General features: G+C 34.9%; 1 protein-coding gene across 1 annotated transcript in view; it reads right to left on the bottom strand.

Moving 5' to 3' along the window:
- Positions 1-253: 253 nt before the first annotated feature.
- LOC108904356 (dynein beta chain, ciliary-like) overlaps positions 254-19,271 on the bottom strand; it is an 80,631-nt gene continuing 61,613 nt past the window's right edge. Inside the window, exons 12-17 of the mRNA XM_018706872.1 lie at positions 13,114-18,731; positions 9,799-9,946; positions 7,043-7,257; positions 4,190-4,364; positions 846-1,230; positions 254-494 (exon numbers count right to left, since the gene is read on the bottom strand). Coding sequence (XP_018562388.1) covers positions 254-494; positions 846-1,230; positions 4,190-4,364; positions 7,043-7,257; positions 9,799-9,946; positions 13,114-18,731 — 6,782 coding nt within the window. The remainder of the gene's footprint in view (positions 495-845; positions 1,231-4,189; positions 4,365-7,042; positions 7,258-9,798; positions 9,947-13,113; positions 18,732-19,271) is intronic.

Genomic DNA, 19,271 nt, shown 5'->3' with positions numbered 1-19,271 from the left:
CAAATAGGTTTATGAGGCAAAAAATGCAATATTGTTGATACTTTATATTCTTCTGATTTTTTTTACCTTGTATATCTTACAAAACCAATGTATGTTCCAACTTCAGAAGACGGTGTAATAAACCTGTCAATCGTTAATATTTGAACGAGCATTTTAGTTGCACCCTGTAGATAGTATTTTTTGGAAAATTGTTAATCAAAACAGTAATTAATATAACACTTTATTCATAGAATATATCACAATAAATATAACTTTATATTTGCAATAATATCGCCACTCCTGCTAAGGTCCACTTCAGAGGATTCTCCTTGGTCTTCAAATTAAAAGTCCAGACAAATGTGGGACCTCGCATTCGTGTTTTGTACACCGGACAATCGTACATATTTCGTAGATCCTGTTTATCTTGCGTAATGGCCTTTATAAATATAACGGGAACTACTGGGAACAGCTCCTTCAGTTTTGAATCTGCAATACTGTTGAGTTGGGGATCCCATCTGGAATAAAACGAATATTCCATTTATTATGAATGAATAATTGTTGCTTCATTACTATTAACAAATTAAACATTTATTTTTCCGTAATTCATTCGACAAAGAATAGTAATGTTTGTGTTAGAAAGTATGTACTTTCACTAATTAATTTATTTAGCATTGTTGCTCATTTTCAACGGACATTCCGACAGACCTTTGATTATACAGGATGTTTTAAAGAAATATGCCATAAATTCTAAGAATATAAACAAAGTCTAGTGAGAGAAAAGATTGAAATATGAAATAATATAATAAGGGAATAATTCGAAATTAATAATGGTTTAAAGATCTTCTTAATTTCTAAATTTCACTTACCTAGCACCTTCCATGAACAGTCCATGGACATAGGCACCTTCCCTGGGTGCCGAATTGAACTCTTCCTTCTGCTTCTTGGTAACGTCAGTCATAAGACACATCTTATCCAGGGGCCACTCGTTCTTCCTAGCGGTCTGCTGCATGATGGCCGTCAGAAACGACTGGGGATTGAAGAACCCACCCAACCAAACCGTCGACGGCATAGAGAAATCAGACACCCATCCGTCGAGTTCCTTTATTCTCAAGGTTAGATCGCCCACCCACTGTCCTAAAGGAAGTAAACTGGGGTAGGCTTTAGCGGCCCAGGCGTCAGGAACCTGATCCATAAATATGGCCTGCTCCAAGGTCTCCATGTCAGACGTTATGGTAAGTTCACCTTTTAAACCTGAAGCCACAAGAATCAAATGAGATCCACCGTTAAAATTATGCTGTCATGAATTTATTAATTAAAAATACTCTGTTGCGATCTTCATTTGAGCATTTGGAATTCATGTCATTGATATGAAAAGTCAAGCAACGCTGTTGGCCGTTACTACTTGGATGGGTGATCATCAGGGAAGGCTCGCGATGCTCGACTACCTTCTAGTGGTATGTCGGTGTATTCACAGAAGATATACAAATTCCCCAGAAAGAATCTAAAATCGTTGGTCCCTTGTCTAAGCAATGTTAGGCAAGCAACAGATTGCTACCCTAGGACAAAGTAGGGGTTCGACAAAATTTCGAGGATGGAAATAAGCAGACGTAAACTAGTTACTCGCTGCGCTCGCTCGTACTTAAAAGCTATATTCGTCTATTAAAACTTTGCTTTTATAAACTTATTTAATATTAGTCCCACCAAATTACACTTAGAGAAAAAAAATTGTTACCTGCAGTTTTATAAGTGGAAAATGGTAAAGGGGCTTATAATAAACATAAAAAAATAAATGCGTTAGCAGGGGTGGCGGAGGGTTGATATGGGGGGTTAAAAAGTTGTGAATAATTGTATCATTGGAATTTCTGGCGAAAGTTGACATCAAACAAAAAAGTATCCAATACTAAAGTAGTAGATCATGCAAAAATCTACAACCTTTGTAGAGGTTACTTTTTGAGATAACCTCAAAATTTCCGATAAAAATGCGAGAAACAGGCTTTTTTTCTTATTTTTCGTTTTTTATTTCTCATTACCGCAGAAATAATTTAATTTTGACGAAACTTAGTGAAAGTATACCTTTCTGTAAATTAAATAACCACAAATTTTCTTTGGATAAAAAAATCAAGAAGTTTCCGAGATATTCATTTTTTCCGGCCTGCAACACTTATTTTTCAAAGAAAAATTCTACTTAAAAAAATCATCGTACAGAGTTCTGCCGGTGATCATTTTTTTTTGTTTTGACATACACTTTTTGGTGAAATAAAAAAATCTGTAATCACAGTTCAAAAACATGCTAAAAAATGCAAAAAAAGAGTAAAAAATGTTTTGCAACAATGAACTTTTCAGTAATTGTTGATAATTTGTTTAAATTAAAAAAAAAATCTAAAACTGATTACACCATTCAATTGTACGGAAAAAAATAAAAAGAAACTGTGTGTTATTGTTTGGCGCAAGACTTTATTTTTGTACAGTATACATCTAAGGCGAATTACAAATGCACGAATTATAAATTATCTCTGGATGATTTGAAATTTCATCAATACAAAGTATTAACTGCAGTCTACTTTTAAATTAGAAAAATTACCACCAACTGTTGGAGCAGCTACACACTCCTATAGAGCATACTTTCAGCTTCAGATGTGGCTTGGAAACAAAATAACTGTAACCAATTGGGGCTGGACAGAAGTAATTGCGAATAATTCCAAATTACTCATGCCTCGCTTTACAGAATTTTCAGTCGTGCCTGAAGATTTATTAAAAACAATATCTTTCAGCTGCGAAACCAATTGTGACGGTAAATAGGTGCGGGTGTCAAAAACATGGACTGCGATGACAGATTTATGTACAAAATGTCATGGTTCGGACAATTGTTTGAACGTTGATAAAACTTCGGAAAATTTCAGTGATTCCGAAGACATTTCACATGAAATCAGCCCGAAAAATCAATTAACCGAAGAATTAAGTGATATCGAAGAAACGTTTGAAGATCAGGAGGAAACCCAGTCTAATGAAGGATCGGACGATGAAAATCAAAAAGTTGTCAAAAAGACCAAGATACGCCTAGTATTATTTAATTGTAAATATCCATTGTAAAAATTTTGAAAAATTTTATAATTTTGAAAGCAAAAATTGGAATTTTAAATAATTTAATTAAAAAATCGCTTATATGTATATCTATAAATTCATCAAAATTTAAAAAAATAAGTACACTAATCGATCCTACGGAAAAAAATTATTAATTATTTTATTACTTAGATGTTTATAGCAATACTGTACAAAAATAAAGTTTTGGTTCAAACAATGGTGTTATCAGTTTTTGATTTTTTTTTAAATTTAAACAAATTATCAACAATTACTGAAAAAGTCATTGTTGCAAGTATTTTTTCATTTTTTCATTTTTGAGCATATTTTAGAACTGCGTTTACACATTTTTTTATTTCACCAAAAAGTATATTTAAAAACGAAAAAAATGATTACCGGCAGAATTCTGTACGATGATTTTTCTAAGTAGAATTTTTCTTTGAAAAAAGTGTTTTAGACCGGAAAAATTTAATATCTGGGAAACTTCTTGATTTTTTTATTTAAAAAGATTTGTGGTTATTTAAGACACAGAAAGGTAGGTATACTTTCACCAAGTTTCGTCAAATCTAAATTATTTTTGCGGAAATGAGAAATAAAAAATTAAAAATAAGAAAAAAACCGTTTTTCGCGTTTTTCTCGGAAATCAACTCTCCGTCACCCCTACTCACGCATTTATATTTTTTTACGTTTATGTTTTTTTTACATTTATTATAATCCCCTTTACCATTTCCACTTTTTTCCCTCTAAATGAGTTATTTCGATCGGTGTATATATTATTACTTGTTTTTGCCTGAGACCCTCACCATTATTTTTTGCAATGCCCTATGTGAGTCACGACTTTTCGAATTACGATTTGAAAATATCTTGATTGGCTAACTTAAATGAAAAGTAAACATTTGTACTTAAATCAGCTTATCAGAATAATATTTCCAAATGTACGACTCGTAATTGTGCGACTACACAAACCCGCTTTTTATATTTTTCTTCACTTCCGCGCAATAGGAGCGGAAAATTTTCGCGCAACGTTCATTACTCGGATTAAACATTGGTTATGTAAACTAGTATTGTATATTTAATGGATTAACGTTGCGCCTCGTTGATAAATTCTTATGCAATTATTTTAGACAGTTACCTAGATCAAGTTCATGTAGAGAACGCTTCATTTCTGATGTGAGATTGTTCATCCTTTCGCATTCTTGGAAAGCCACAATGATGTACGGCGTCTTGTCTTCGACCTTTGCAATCATTTCAGCAACAGGAAACCTCTCTGGAAGCTTATCCATAATGTCCTCTAAAGCACTTTTAACCTGTGATTTAGAAAATTAAATTAATACAAAAGATGGAAAAGTATTTTACCAGTGTATACACATAATATTGTTAAAGTGTATATGAATAAACAAAACAATTCACAATGGCTGCTTTAATAGAATGTGGTTGACATACAAGCGGTGTTTAGGCATAAAAATTTATTGATTTTGACGAAGTTAGTAACTGTTACATTTTTAGAAACAACACATTTATAAAAATCATTTTTGACACCCTGTATCTCAAAAATAAAAGTAGTAGAAGAAGAAGAAGGAGAATCTGCTTTTTTTTCTATTAACTATAGACCTGGTTTATAAAGAAAAATCATCTTATTTTTTTGTTTTTCTCATAAATGGTATCATCTTTGCTATTTTAAACCGACGTTATCTTAGATGATTATACAGGGTGATTCAGAACTTATAAAATAAAAATTCTGGATGTACAGGGGACCCTTATAAATTCAGTTTTGTAAAGAAAAAATCAAAAAGGGCAGTTCGAAAATGATTTAAAAATGCACTTCTGCACGCTAGAGACTACAGTTGTCCAGCTATGTAGTGGTTGAATGTACTATAACATTAATAATTTTTTTTCTCGGACACTGTAAGGATTTTACAAACCTTTTTTTTTACGATATTGACTCCATTTCTCATGCCGCATCTATTCCCAAATTTTTTTGGATAAGTTGTGAATCACCCTGTAGTTTTACCAGAATTTATTGCACTTTTTTAACTGGATCATGTATAACCTCTGATTTTATAAACTATTATCCTGTCTTCCTAGTGAATAGGTAATTTACTATAAAATCAAATATTCCCTCTTTTGTAAGTATAGCGCAGGGAAATAATGATATTCTGATTATACATATTTAGCTTTATTTGAATAAGTCTGCTAGGCTTCATGTTCACTTTTTTGTTTTTGTTGGTGAGGCTTTTACAAAATAAGAGTAAACGAATTAGATTGGTAGAAAAGACGATGATAGTGAAAAAAAAATGTTTTTTTTACAATCCTTTTAAGAGTATGTAAGAGAAGGAGTACCTACGTATTCGCCATATAATCCTGCGAAAAAAATGTCAATAATTAAAACTTAATCATTCAGGAGGGGAAATATATTAGAGCTAAAATTAGTCCCTTTCCTGAATCTTTTATACGTGGTAAGTTTGAAATCTCAATAAGGAACCTCTATTTTTTACTGCAGATTCAATTTTTCTCCTACTGAAAAGCTATATATACGATTCTGCAATGTGTTTGCAATAAAAAATACCACGTTTTATGTAAATACTCAAAATTTGTCACCAAAAAAATCATTCAAGTTTATTAATTTTCCAAATTTCAAATACTTAACTAAATTTTTACCTGTAGAAATATAAATTGCTGGTGAATATTCTATTTTTGGCGTAACTAGAAACAACGACGTGGACATAGTAGTTTTCTGTTGTCTGTCTAAAATTACCGGATTCTATTAGAGCAGTGACCCACAAGGAACTAATCCGAAGGTGTGAAATAAGTTTAGAAGTTGAAGGAAGACATTTTGAACATTTATTAAAATAAATTTGACAATTAAAAACCTGTTATTGTTACTTCCTGTCACAGCCAACCTAAAATGTGCGAAACAAATGAAAACACCATTTTATGAAAAGGGAAACGTTTATTATACATAAAATGAAAACGACTGGGTTTAGGTATATACATTCAATATTAGAGCACAATGCGAGTACGTTAAAAAATGGGGGGTTTCCATTAAAAAATTTCGAGTTTTTCACATTTTCTGAACCTCATATTCAATCTTTTTTTTTGGCCACCTTGTACAGACACTGGAAAATTTCATGTTAAATCCGATAAATTAGATCTTTCACAACAAAATATCCAATTCGCACAAAAGAAATAAACCTGTGTTTCCGGGAAAACTAAATTTTGCTGACAGTCTGCGTGTGTCAATTTTTGCCAAAAAATCAAAATATCTCGGAAACGGTCAATCCTAAGTACGGAGTGTGTTATATGTTTTCAACTTAAAAAATAAATGCTCCTTCCAAAAATGCAATAATATACAGGGAGTTCCATTTGAAATATGAACCGGAAGTACGATAACCTTGAAAAATTTTAACTTGGTAGACCCCATCGCCCGTATCACACTACCACAATTTCAAAAAAATCCTTCAAGTGGTTTCCCAGATATCCATCGATGGAGTTCGTAGTGAGACACCCTGTATAGATATTTAGGTATTTTTTATCCTTTTGGGAGGTTATATTAATATTACTTACATTACTTACCGTTTTGGGCCTAACAACCAATAACCATAATTTACTGCGTTAACAACAGATGTTGGAAATGAACAAAAAAAGATCGACTGTGCAAAAAATAATGTTTGTTCTTTAGATAAATAAAAATTTCGTCATTTTTTGTAGCTGTTTTGTAAAATATATGAATTACGTTAATTTTACTTGCCGTTCAAACGTAAGTAAATTGCTTGCCGATGTGTTAAGTCTAAAAACCAGTAAACATAACCTACTATACGCTTAACCTACGCTGTTGACAACAGAAAAAATATCGAATGTGCAAAACTGTTATTAAATATTCCCTTTTATTTAACGACTTTTCCTCGTATTATGGAATATTCGAAAACCTCGTATTATGGAATATTCGAAATGGTGAAAAAATCAGTGTATAATTCCTATCAGTTACCTTGTCTTCTCTAGACATGCCCCCTCCTGCAGCAGCTCCAGCATCCCTCGGTTGCATCTCAAAGATCGTCCTAAACATTACCTCGGAAGTATAGGCCAAGAATCCAATTTCCGCGTTGGGATGCAAACCGTAAAGATTCGGACTTTCCGAGGGCAATCTGTCATCAATGTAACGATGGTAGCCGACGTAGTCGGTATTGGGAGGTGCAAAGAACCCTTAAACAAAAACCGCCATTTTAGATAAATAAACAAATATTAAAATATCTGTGAAAAAATCTATAGAATATCTACTTCAATAGTCTCTACTTTTGGTCCATCATATTCTATTTTAGAAGTGAGAGAAAAAATTAGAGGGTTTTGCAACCAATATTTATTAGAATTATTACTCGAAACCGGTCGACCCTGCATTGCCCCATTCAATCAACTGATCAATTATTTCCAATGAGCAGTTATGTCAAGTTCAGTGTGGTTAATTGCACGGAGTGACGGCAGACATGTCTGGCTTACTCTTTGTAGACTGTAGATTGATTTAGGTTGTTTTAATTCAAAATGTCTTATTCAAATTAAACATTCGAGAATTTGGTGTTAATGACCTTTTATTTATAAATGGCAAAAATCGTTGCAAGCGACATCCTTGAAATCACTACTTGCACTCTATGCAAAAACGCCGGTTTCTGTTTCTTGGATTTGGTGCGTACAGGCACGTTATACAGAGCCTTAATAAATGTTTACAAGCCACGTGAATCCTCGAGCTTAGGCAATCCAACATTGCTGAATGGCATAGGTAACAAAAAATCCCTAAATCTTGGTGTCTTGATACGTTTACAATGAACTACATATAACAAATCGTTACGTCTCGGCTCGAGATAATGAAATCGTTGATTAGTTCAATAGAATCTCGCGAAAAATGACTCCGATCTTATTGTTTTTATAACTTTTAATTTTACCGAAATTTAATTGCCAATATGAAAGAAATAAAATTACAGTTCCAAACAAATTTACTGGTCACGTGGCTTGTGATCATTTATGAAGGCTCTGTAATAATTATTAATTCAGAATATGTAGTTTGAAACGCTAAAAATTATTAAAATAAAATTTTACCACCGCTTACCTTACCGCGTATGTATGTGCAGGCCTTAAATAAGCCTTTGAATCGAAATTTTGGTCAACTTGCCTGAATTTTTGATATAAGTTAGTTTGAGGTATATAATAGGTAACAACAAGTGACAGTAATTTTTTTTCAACCCCCGGCCAGGGGTGAAAAAAGATAAAATGAAAGGGTTTTTCAAGATAACTCAAAAGGGGTAAGAGCTAGAAAAAGAAGTTTCTTATAAAAGTTGTAGATCATAAAAATCTACATAAAAATGGTGTATTGACTTTTTCTTGTACTATTAAAATTAACAAATTTAGGGAGACTAGAAGTTAAGGGATGATTTCGGAAATTTAAAAAATCGTAACAAGTAGAAAAATTAATGAATTTTATAACTTTTTTTCTAATTTACTCTTAAAAATACAACCTATCTTTTCAGAGAAATAGATATCATTTTTAATTTTTAATAAAAAAAGTTATAACAATTTCTCAAAGCGAATGTGATTTGTTATCTTTGTCATAAAACAAAATATCGAAAGCAACTTTTTTATTTTAAATAAACGACTAAAAAATTTTAATTGTTTTAACTTTTTTATTAAAAATTAAAAAATATATCTATTTCCCTCAACAGAAAGTTTACATTTTTTAGAGTAGATTATTTTTAAAAAATAATAAAATTCATTAATTTTTCTGCTTCTTACGATTTTTTAAATTTCTGAAATCATCCCATAACTCCTAGTCTCCCTAGTCGTTAATTTTTCTGCTTCTTATGAATTTTTAAATTTCTGAAATCATCCCATAACTCCTAGTCTCCCTAACTCCGTTAATTTTAATGGTATTATAGCTGTTTTACATTGACAATTTATTCATGAATAAATTGAGGAAGTTCTTCATGAATTAATTCACGAATTTATTGGTAAACAGTGGTTTTACACTGCTACAGACTTTGTAAAGTTTTTTGACGCATGAATCAGTTCTACTAATGAATCAAAGAAGCAAATAAACTTCAAAAATGTCACCTTTCCACTCATAATTGTAGTGACACAACAGCGGTACCGTTTTGACACATATCATATAAACATTAGTTTTTGTAACAAATCAGTAAAAACATTGCAAAACTAGTACGACGCCACACAATTATTTACATATTCAATAACATAACCTCATTACTGATCTGAGGCTGGAAATATGTTGGGTTGGTACTTCCGAACTTCACGAAGAAATTGACGAAAATTAGAGCATGTTCTAATTCGTCAAGAACTTGATGAATAAATTCATGAAGTTATTTGACCGCAGATTTGGTGCATTACACTTGTCCAATTTCTTGATGAAGCGACTTCATGAATTAATTCATCAATAAATTGTCAATGCAAAACAGCTATAAGAAAAAATATACCATTTTTATGTAGAATTTTTTGCTCTACTAATTTTTTACGACTTTTTTTTCTAGCTCTTACCCCTTTTGAGTTATATTGAAAAACCCCTTTATTTTATCTTTTTTCACCCCTGGCCGGGGGTTGAAACAAAAATTACTGCCACTTATTGTTATTATATACCCTAAACTAACTTATATCATAAATTCAGGCAAGTTGACCAAATTGCGATTTAAAGGTTCATTTAATTGGACTATACACGTACTATTTCATTTACGAATTCCAAATTGTTACCTGGTGCGAACTGTAACTCGCCCTCCACCAATTCTGGCTGCATGTAAGTCAAGAGGTAGCTGCGGCATAATCGTCTATCCCAATCGTCGGTTATGTGCCCCCCATACATTATCTCACCGAAAAGATACCGTAAATCTTCCCAGGGAACCTAAACAAGAATATCTTATTCAGTAAAATATTTCAAATAATATTCAATTTACAAAATACAAAGTAAATAAAAAAATATATACAAGGAGTCCAATTTTAATTAAAAATAATTGGGAGGTGAGTTCCTCCTGCGTAAATAGTAGGGATAGTTCATATAATGTTTCTCTCATTGACGTAAAGATTCAGTGTCAAATTTGGAAAATACTAAACGAAAAATTAATGGAAGATTGTAACCAAACGTATTTTTTTTTTGTCAAAAATATTGGTTGCCCACTGGGCCACTGTATCTTCAAAACGAAGCACTACCGGACCAATGTTTTATGTCCGTTTGCACCGGAATTTAAGCCAAGTTTAACTGAACTTGGTTTAATTTTAAAACTAGGTTTTAATAATTAGCTTTTGCACCACTTACTGCCGATTGTAGATTAAATTAAACTGTGCTTTAAGAATACTGTTTATTATGCTGCTAACTTATGTCCTGTTATGTTCGGAAAAAAATATGTCAAAGTCAAATTCTCAAACCTAACGTAATAACCTAAATTACTTTATTGTGATAAAAGATTTAGTTTAGTAACCTAACACCCTAGGAAATGATGCAATTTTATAGAATTCATGTTGCACACTAACTATTTCTTCTGGGTTTGGCATTTTTATGTATCTCTGATAAAGCCGAGCTATTGCAATTGATACTCGTACAATTATTCTGGACACTGTTGATATGTCCATCCCTGAAAAGTCTGCAATGGCAGACAAATGACCAGCGCAAGCATAGAACCGAAGAGTAGTCAGAATTGTTGGATAGGAGATACACTATTATTCCTAGAAATACAAAATCATATTAAGAATAAAAGTTTTTTATAACTCCAAAATTCTGATTGCCAGTTGCATCGTGTTCATGCCGACATGTTCGTAAAACTTACATGTCACTTGGATATTCCAACTCCTCTTCAATTAAAGTTAGCTGATGTAATGTGGTCTTTTTTGTCAACCTAAATCTGCGGAAAAAAGTCGTATTGTCTATATTATGAAATAGATCATTTCTAATATATATTTTTCTGGGAAATCCAAAGTCTATAATTTCGTAAATATCAAAATCATCCAATACATCAAAGTCAGAATATCATTCCATTTCAAAGTTCTCAATGATGTCTTAACACTACTCACTCATTCACAGAAAAAGAAGGGAAGAAATACCTAACTATTTAAAAAAGTTATAACTAGCAGCTAAGTACTGTCAATAGTGTCAATTTATGTTTTCCCATTAATCCAAGTTTAATCGGTCGAATTTGAGGATTTAAATTAATCCTAGATTAATACATAGATTTGAAACGGTGCGCGGTGCAAACAAAATTTTATATTTTAATCCAAGTTCAAACTTAATCCTGGATTAAACACTACGGTGCAAACGGGCATTAATAAACTTCTCGTCTTTAGAATCACTCAAAGAATCACCCCTTGAAGTTTGTCCACGTACTTAAATAACACCCTGTATACTAATCAATTTTTTTGTTTCTTTCTACGTTTACATATTATTATGTCACACACAATATTTTACAGGTTTAAGGTATATTAATATTAATAGACTATAACTTGTTACGGTTTAATTTTTCAGGAGCGAATAAATTAGATTTTGGAGCGCGAGGTCAGCGATCAGCCAGCCCTGCGTTCGAAACGCGGGTTGCCTATGTCGCTTGGCGAAGTTCGCGCGGTTTAACCTCCTGCGGCGATAAAACGCACCACAACTATTGCGACTATGGGCGTACTCTCGTAGTTTGATGATTTTGGATTGCGAAAAAATTCTGATGTTATTAGTTTTGAGACGCTTGTGTCGATTTTGGGGAAATTTGGATCTATGTTGTTAGAAATGGGTAAGGTTGGCAGGAATTGTTCTAGAATTTCGGTCCGCAAAGGGCGTTCGGCATTTTTTTTCTTGTGCTTGAGTGACCACGCCGTTGGGTTTGCATGGAAAGCAGAATATAGTGCCTCTTGGAGATTTCTAAGGATTAAAACTGCTTTGCCGGTGACTGTCCAGTGGATAGTTAATTTCAATACGTGGAGTTTGGTTTGGTTGCGAGTTGATATTGAAAATATAGCCTTTTGGTTGGATCATGTTCATACGACGTCACCCGGGCGTGGGACTGTTGTACTAAGCCACTTTCTGCCGTATCTCCAACCACGTAAGTAATTTTCATTGTTTTTCGTCGTAAAGCTAGCCATACACGAAATCTAAGGATTGGTGTACTTTCAGGGCAATTTTTACGGGACCCCCATTGCATTTTGTACGGGACCCCCATTGCATTTTGTACGGGACCCCCATTGAATTTTGTACGGGACCCCCATTTCGTAGCGGACCTCATTTTATATGGGACCGTCCTTGTTGGTACGGACTGGATTTTTGTACTGGACCTGAATTTTCGTGCCTCTGCCGATCGACCACCCCATTCCGAAGACCTTGGTATAAAAGGCCATAGAGACCAACTGGAGACTTGACTGGCTGTCGAGTACAGCTAAGTACCACGAGATTTTGTAATCTATGTGTTCCATGTTGAAAATGGAGTATTAATTACTGATAATCATAGTATTTACGGTTTTATTCACTGTTGGTTTATCATTTAATAGTATTTCTTGATTTATTGCTGAGTATAAGTTAACGTTCACCCAGATTGGGCTCAATTTTAGTAAATCTGAGAGATCAAGTATATTTTTTTGTATTTAGACTATGTAAGCGCAAGTGATCACTTTCTGCAGATAAAACCTTATCAAATGAGATAATATTGCATAAGTATTGATACATTGTGTTACACCTGCATATTTTGTTTTTAAAGAGCACAATCCGGGATTCGAAAGTAAATTCCGTTAATAGAGTAGAATTAGGTGTCTCAAAGTAGTTTTAATTCAGGTAGCGCATCAACCTCATCTCCTCTTACCCACCCCACTGTCCCACTGACTAGCCAGTGTGATTCAGTCGTTCAGGGGACGAAGGGCTCGGTTGCACTTTAAATACTCTAATTCGAGTTACAGTATAGAGATAGGGTAATAGTCTCCCACCTCTCTGAAAAATTAATATCTACCAAACCCTATCAGCTTTCTCTAAAGTAAACAACATATTATTTTGTTGTCCATTATATTAATACTGTAACAAACTAGTATTGTATATTAATGACTTACCTTGTTATTGCTCTCCAAATAATTGTACAACACACTAATGCTGATAGTTAAGTCCCCTACATTAAATGGGTAATTTCTGTTCCATCCCTGAGGTCCAAACTTCCTTCTCTCTGCCACGACGGCGTGGAAGTAACACAGTGCGAATAAGATGGCCTTGAACTCGGCTTCCTTCGAACTCATTTCTAGTGTTTCCTGATTAAAATTATCGAGGGCCTTATGAAGATTTGCGTACATTCCCGTAGGTGGTTCATTTGTAATTTTTATGGAGGACTCCAATATTCCCTGTGGAATCACACACTCCTGAGGATCTGCCGACGGTTCTGCACTCAAATACAGCCTATAATTCACATGCCCTCTGTCTGCACATTGTTCCATCTTCTTTTCAAGAGTAGCTAACCACTTTTGGACTAGATGTATATTTTGCAGAATAACCCAATGGCCTTCATTGGATGCTAGATCCATGGCATTTTCCGCCACAATCTCCTGACCTTGTCCAAGAGAAACGCTGTGGAAATTCCCCTTATCAAACATAAATCCTAATTTTTTACCAAGCTTTTCAACGTCTTTCAGTGGGTTGACTCCAGGTGACAAAATGAAAAATGTAGGAGTAGACGCGCTCGTCTCTTCGTAAGACTTTTCAAACTCCACTGTCCTGGAGGTGACATATTTAACACCCATCTTTTCCTCTATAAATACACTAGCTGCATAAGTCATTCTGTCTGGTCTCAAACATCGCATGATGCAAAGTCTTTGTAAACTAGTTTTGTTTTTCCATTCTCCTGGTAACTTCTCTTTTTCGGGACACTCACTGTCGACAAATTTTCTCCATCTTTTCGCTGATCCTTCCAAGTCCTTGTCCAGACTTTTAAATGCATCCAAAAGGGACAGCGATTTAATACCTCCCCAGCAAACACTGTTCAAGAAATCTACAGGGGAAATAAGGTTCGGCATAGATGGAAATCTTAACAAGAAATCGAGTTCTTCGGGAATGATTTCGTTTAATTGCAATAATATTTGAAATGCCATCTGGGCAGTAAATATTAATTTGTCCCGTTCGAATAGTCCTCTGGATGTATACATAAAAACAGAAAACGTAATACTATCTAATAAATTAACTACCCTGTCTTTGAGTTTCTCCGCCGCTTCTGCCCTGGCCAAGGCGTCCTTAAATACAACACTAAAAGCTTTCAGGGAAAACTGGTAAATAGCGTTTATGCGATTCAAATCATTTAAAATGAAATACAAGAGAGAAGCTCGAGCAGCACAGGGACGATATTGTTCTCTAGCTTCATCTATTTTCACTGACGTTACTTTAGCTTCTTCAACTTTAACGGCTATTTCCGTAGCAGTTTTCTTTGTTGTTTCCAAATTCAGCACGAGTTCTACGTCTCCTAATATGTTACCTGTTGCCGAAGATAACTTGTACAATAAATTATCCTCACAATTCTTTAGAGTGATTTTGAAATCATTTTGTTGTTTTGTTAAAGACGACTTTAATGTTTCTAAATCAGGCCTTTCGGCTTTTACGACCTCGGCCAATAACTGTTCTTCTAAACCGTCTCTAGTTACGGTGAAATTAATTAAAGTTGTTTGTGCCTGAATTTCTGGCTTGTAATGTGGATTAGCTAGTTTTGTATGAAGAATCATTTTGAATTTAGGATTGTAGTCAACTTCTTTATCTCCAATTTTTATCGCCCTTCCTTTTTTAATGAGAACCCTTCCCAGAATAGAGTCTAGCACAGCATCTAACGTTTCCCCGATATTTTCGAGCAAAATGACAGACCCATTAGATATACAAGTTTCTATCTTATCCAGATATGTCCTTTGGGTCAACCTCACAACTACAAGATTTTCACCGTATTTAGTTTTTATCCATTTCACGCCCTGTAGCTGAGGATCAATCATTAATGGCCAACGAGAGGAGTTTGTAAGGATGCAAGCATTTTCAGTGGACATTCTATCATTTGGTAAGCTTTCATTATTCCATTGAGCGATTTTTGCATCATCCGTTAAAAGAGATAAAGGATCCAAACCCTCGGTCATTGGTATAGGAGTAGACAAAGTTTTTAAGTAAGGCAGCCAGTATTTCTTGAAAAGATCTAGACGGTATTGTCTAGAGAAACATCCGACATAGGAAATAAATGCAGTTACCAGTAAAACATCACCTGGCATCGTAACGATTGATTGCTTATACTGTTTTACCAGTTCCCTCCAACGTATATTTTCAGATGCTAATCCGTTCACCAGGCGGTTTGCCAAATCTATCATTTGAGTTGTAGCATCTGCTTCTGCTTGACATTTCAATTTCGCGTTTGTTGCTTCTTCAAATTCCGCCCGTAACACTCCTAACTGTTTTTCCAACTCCTGCAGCTTCTCATTAAGTTCTGCAAGTTTACTTCGAGCATCATTTAAATCTTTATTAGCTTGAGCTAACGCTCTTCGTTTAGGTTCCACAACAACGAAAACATCATAATATTTTAGTATGTTAGTTACCCAAGAGCATAAGCCAGCAGCAGCAATGGATTTTGAAAATATTTTTTCAGGGCTAAAATCTGGAAGCTTTAAATATTCTTGAGTTGCTTTAACAATTTCGGGCGCCATATTATCTTTATCATAATTTATAAGGTCGTTAAGAAATTGGTCAACCTTGGCCATCATAAGTTTACATTCCTTCCAACTTCTGTCTTTAGGAATCTTCCCCTTCTTGGAGAATAAGACCATAACAGCACCACATACAGCAACAACTGCTTCTGGAGGCGTAGCAAACGATTTAAGTTCAGTTAAATTATTTTTATTCAGTGTGTTAAGTGCAGCTTGTGCTGCAACTAAAGCTGGTTCGGCCTTTAACAAGTCTTCTTGACATATCTTTGCTTTCACGGATACATCTTCTTCTATTACTTTAACCTTTGCTTCTTCCTCACTTGCTATTTGTTGTTCCTTTGCAACTTTTTCATTTTCTGCCGATAACACAGCGATTAACCTACCAGCAGCCTCGTTCTTTTCCTTTAATTCCACTTCTTGTACGGCTAATATATCTTTCAATCCATCTACTTCTTCTGATGTAGACGCTAGCTTAGTTAAACCATTCTCAAGACGTACTATGTTGTTTTTCACATCAGCAGTTTTTTCTGATAATAATTTCGAATATAAATCGATTTGCTCCAAAAATGATTTAGGTGTAGTATAGTTATAACGTTTCTCATTCACCAAATAAACTTGGGACATATCGTTAACTGTGGAATGAACATAAGACATAAAATCTGACACAGTTGCCACCAGTTTTGGTGGCAATACCTCGATCTCTGACAAAAATCTTTTAGATACTGACTTTAGAGCTTCTTGAGGCCATTCGTGAAACCAATTAATAGAAGTTGAATTTACTAATGCTGGAAACTTTCTGGCCCTCACCCTAAGTGTAGAACCAACAGGAGAAAAACAAAGAACCACTTTCAGCAATCTCCTCACACGGTCTATAAAGAATTTCCAACAATTTTCACGGCTGTCCTCCTGTCCAGTACTCTTGACTTCCCCCCTTACAGCGTTTATTACGTTTTCAACATCCTCGTCGGGTAATAATTCGCTAATTTCTCCAGAAGCAAGTAAATCGTTTATAAGGACCAAGTATGACTCTTCGGGTACTTGAGCATCGGTCATCAAGAAAACGGTGCCGATACTTTTTAAGCCAGATTTCAGATACAGTTTGCCAATATCCGCTTTCATGTCGTTCATTGAATATCCTTTTTTCAGTTGAATTTGAAAAACTTCGAATGACGATATAAACGCAGCTAGTCTTGTAAGAGACTGTTTACCCGAGCCTCCTACTCCTACCAACAGCGCGTTACCTCTTGGGGCCTCCATTATACGATTTATACGACAAATGTGGTACATTGCATCTTCAAATAACACTAGATTCATAGCAGCCACTAAGTCGTTGTAACCCCCTAATGCATCATTCAGTAAACGACTTAGGTGGACAAAGTCGCGAATCGGAAAATATTTTGGATCTCCTATACCCTCAGCGAAATGACAAAATATTAAAGGCTTCTCGAACACATCATTGTCGTCAATTTCCTCGAAACTTTTCTTGACTGATTCAATCACTAGTTTGTTGAATGAATCGATATCTTTGCGTTCAACAAGTTTATCCCCATACACCCTGCTGGCCTCGTGCATCCACAGTCTAATGAAACTTGTTTGATTGGTAACAGCATCACCAGTAGCAAATAACATTCCTTGGAATATATTCGACATGTCTCTCAGAGTAAAAGTATAATGAAACTTGACAGCTGTTGGTAGAAAAGTAGTGGCGACTTTTTGATGTAATGCCAAAGCTGCTTGTACAATGTTCGGACATACCTTAATAACGTTGGAATTAAATTTCTTCAGTGGATCGGTCAGATGTTGTTGATATATCGAGTTATAAATATGATACGAGGCTTCTTGGGAAGGAAAGCTTACGGCGAAAACACTAAAATGTCTTTGAAGTCTAGGATTTATTGTGAAGGAACCCGCAGTTGGATTCATGCATGACACAAACTGCACGTTGTGGATATCTTTGAGGGCCAATTTTTGCCTGTCGTACCAGTGCTGGTAATCCATGTACTGCCTCAAAAGTGTATGAGGTTGGACGGTAAAATACTTATCGACTTCGGGCATGTTCATGTCGTCTATGAAGTAAATCATTGTTTTACTACCAGGGGGTCCGTACACGCGCCCCGCTTTTTTCTCCAACGGTTTCTCTAATATCCTTTGCAGCATTTCGGAAGTTGTATAGAAATTAAATGGCACATTAGTAATCAAATAGCTGTCAGGTAGTGCGTTCAGTTTATCCGCAACGATTACTGTCTTGCCACTACCAGCTGCGCCTACTAACATCACGGGAGCTTTTTTCGATACCAAGTGATCGAGAAAGAAACGAATCCTAGTTGTTTCAGCAGTATTGACCAAAGTGGCTTGCAGAGGTATATCAGAGTCTAATTCGAAGTCGGCCACTAAATCTGTCCATGGTAAAAATCTTTTGCTCTCCTCTTCGATATAATAAGTAAAGACATTTCCTCCAATGGGAAATTTTACTGTTTTAAATTCGTTAGTGAACCACTTGCTGAATTCGTTTCTCCAGTCGATGATTTGATCTTGAAATAGAGCAGATCCGAAAGCCCACACCGTGGAAAATACAAAGTATATCTCGTACCATTCCTTTGGGCAATCCGGAGGTACATTCTGTGGTGTCAGAAAACAGTCTAAGAGACAGCACAACATTTGTAAATGTGCAATGTCTGATATAGGAGTTATTTTCTTAAATTTAGTGCGCAACGCATCGAGGCAGGGGGGAACGTACTTGTCGAAGAGTATCATCAGGTTGGCCTTCTCGCTCTGCAACGTCCTGGTGTCTATCCACGATGCTATGAACGGATTCCAACCCAAGTCGGCCGGATTGATGTATAAAATCCCAGCTCTGGAAACGGTCGCCGGCGTAGCTGTTCTCAAATTGGCTATTTCAAACAATAACCTCATCGAAGCCGTTAAAGCTATACGTTCGTTACTGGCCAGAGTCAATACTTTATTGTCATCCATTAATGTATTCAAAGATTCAATCCACATGGGATCGATGTCACCATCTGTAAATAGCAAGCAAAACTATTAGTAATTGACGTTCCTAAAAGTAGTCAGAATTGAAATCTGAATATTTGTATACAGGGGTTTATCAAAAAGATCTATTCACTGAAAGTAGTGTCAACTTCCTCGCACTTCCGGTTATACCGGAAGTCATCATCAAGTGCTAAATTTTCAGATTTCAATTCTAACTACTTTTAGAGATAATCCCACTGGGCCCTCTTCGTGATACACCCTGTATAGTTTCTTGTATCTTACGAGATTAATACATAATGCAGGTGATTCTAAAATAGTCAAATTGCAACAGGAGGAGAAATGTGATTTTAAACAATAGGCAAATTCCCGAAAACATTTGGTAAAAAATATTTTGCTTGGAAAATGTGTGCTGTTAAAGATACCAACAGTAAGAATGTTCTTAATATTTGTGTTTGTATTCGCAAATTATATGCATCAAATATTAAATTTGCATTTGTGTTCGTATTCACACATTTCACTGTGTTTTGTTAACGAATGCGAATATATAAACGAACAAGGAAGATTTGTAA

This window comes from Anoplophora glabripennis, unplaced genomic scaffold (assembly GCF_000390285.2).
Source record: "Anoplophora glabripennis isolate ALB-LARVAE unplaced genomic scaffold, Agla_2.0 scaffold141, whole genome shotgun sequence".
Taxonomy (NCBI): domain Eukaryota; kingdom Metazoa; phylum Arthropoda; class Insecta; order Coleoptera; family Cerambycidae; genus Anoplophora; species Anoplophora glabripennis.
Note: the sequence above shows the minus strand (reverse complement) of the source record. Positions and strands in the feature narration are given on the sequence as shown.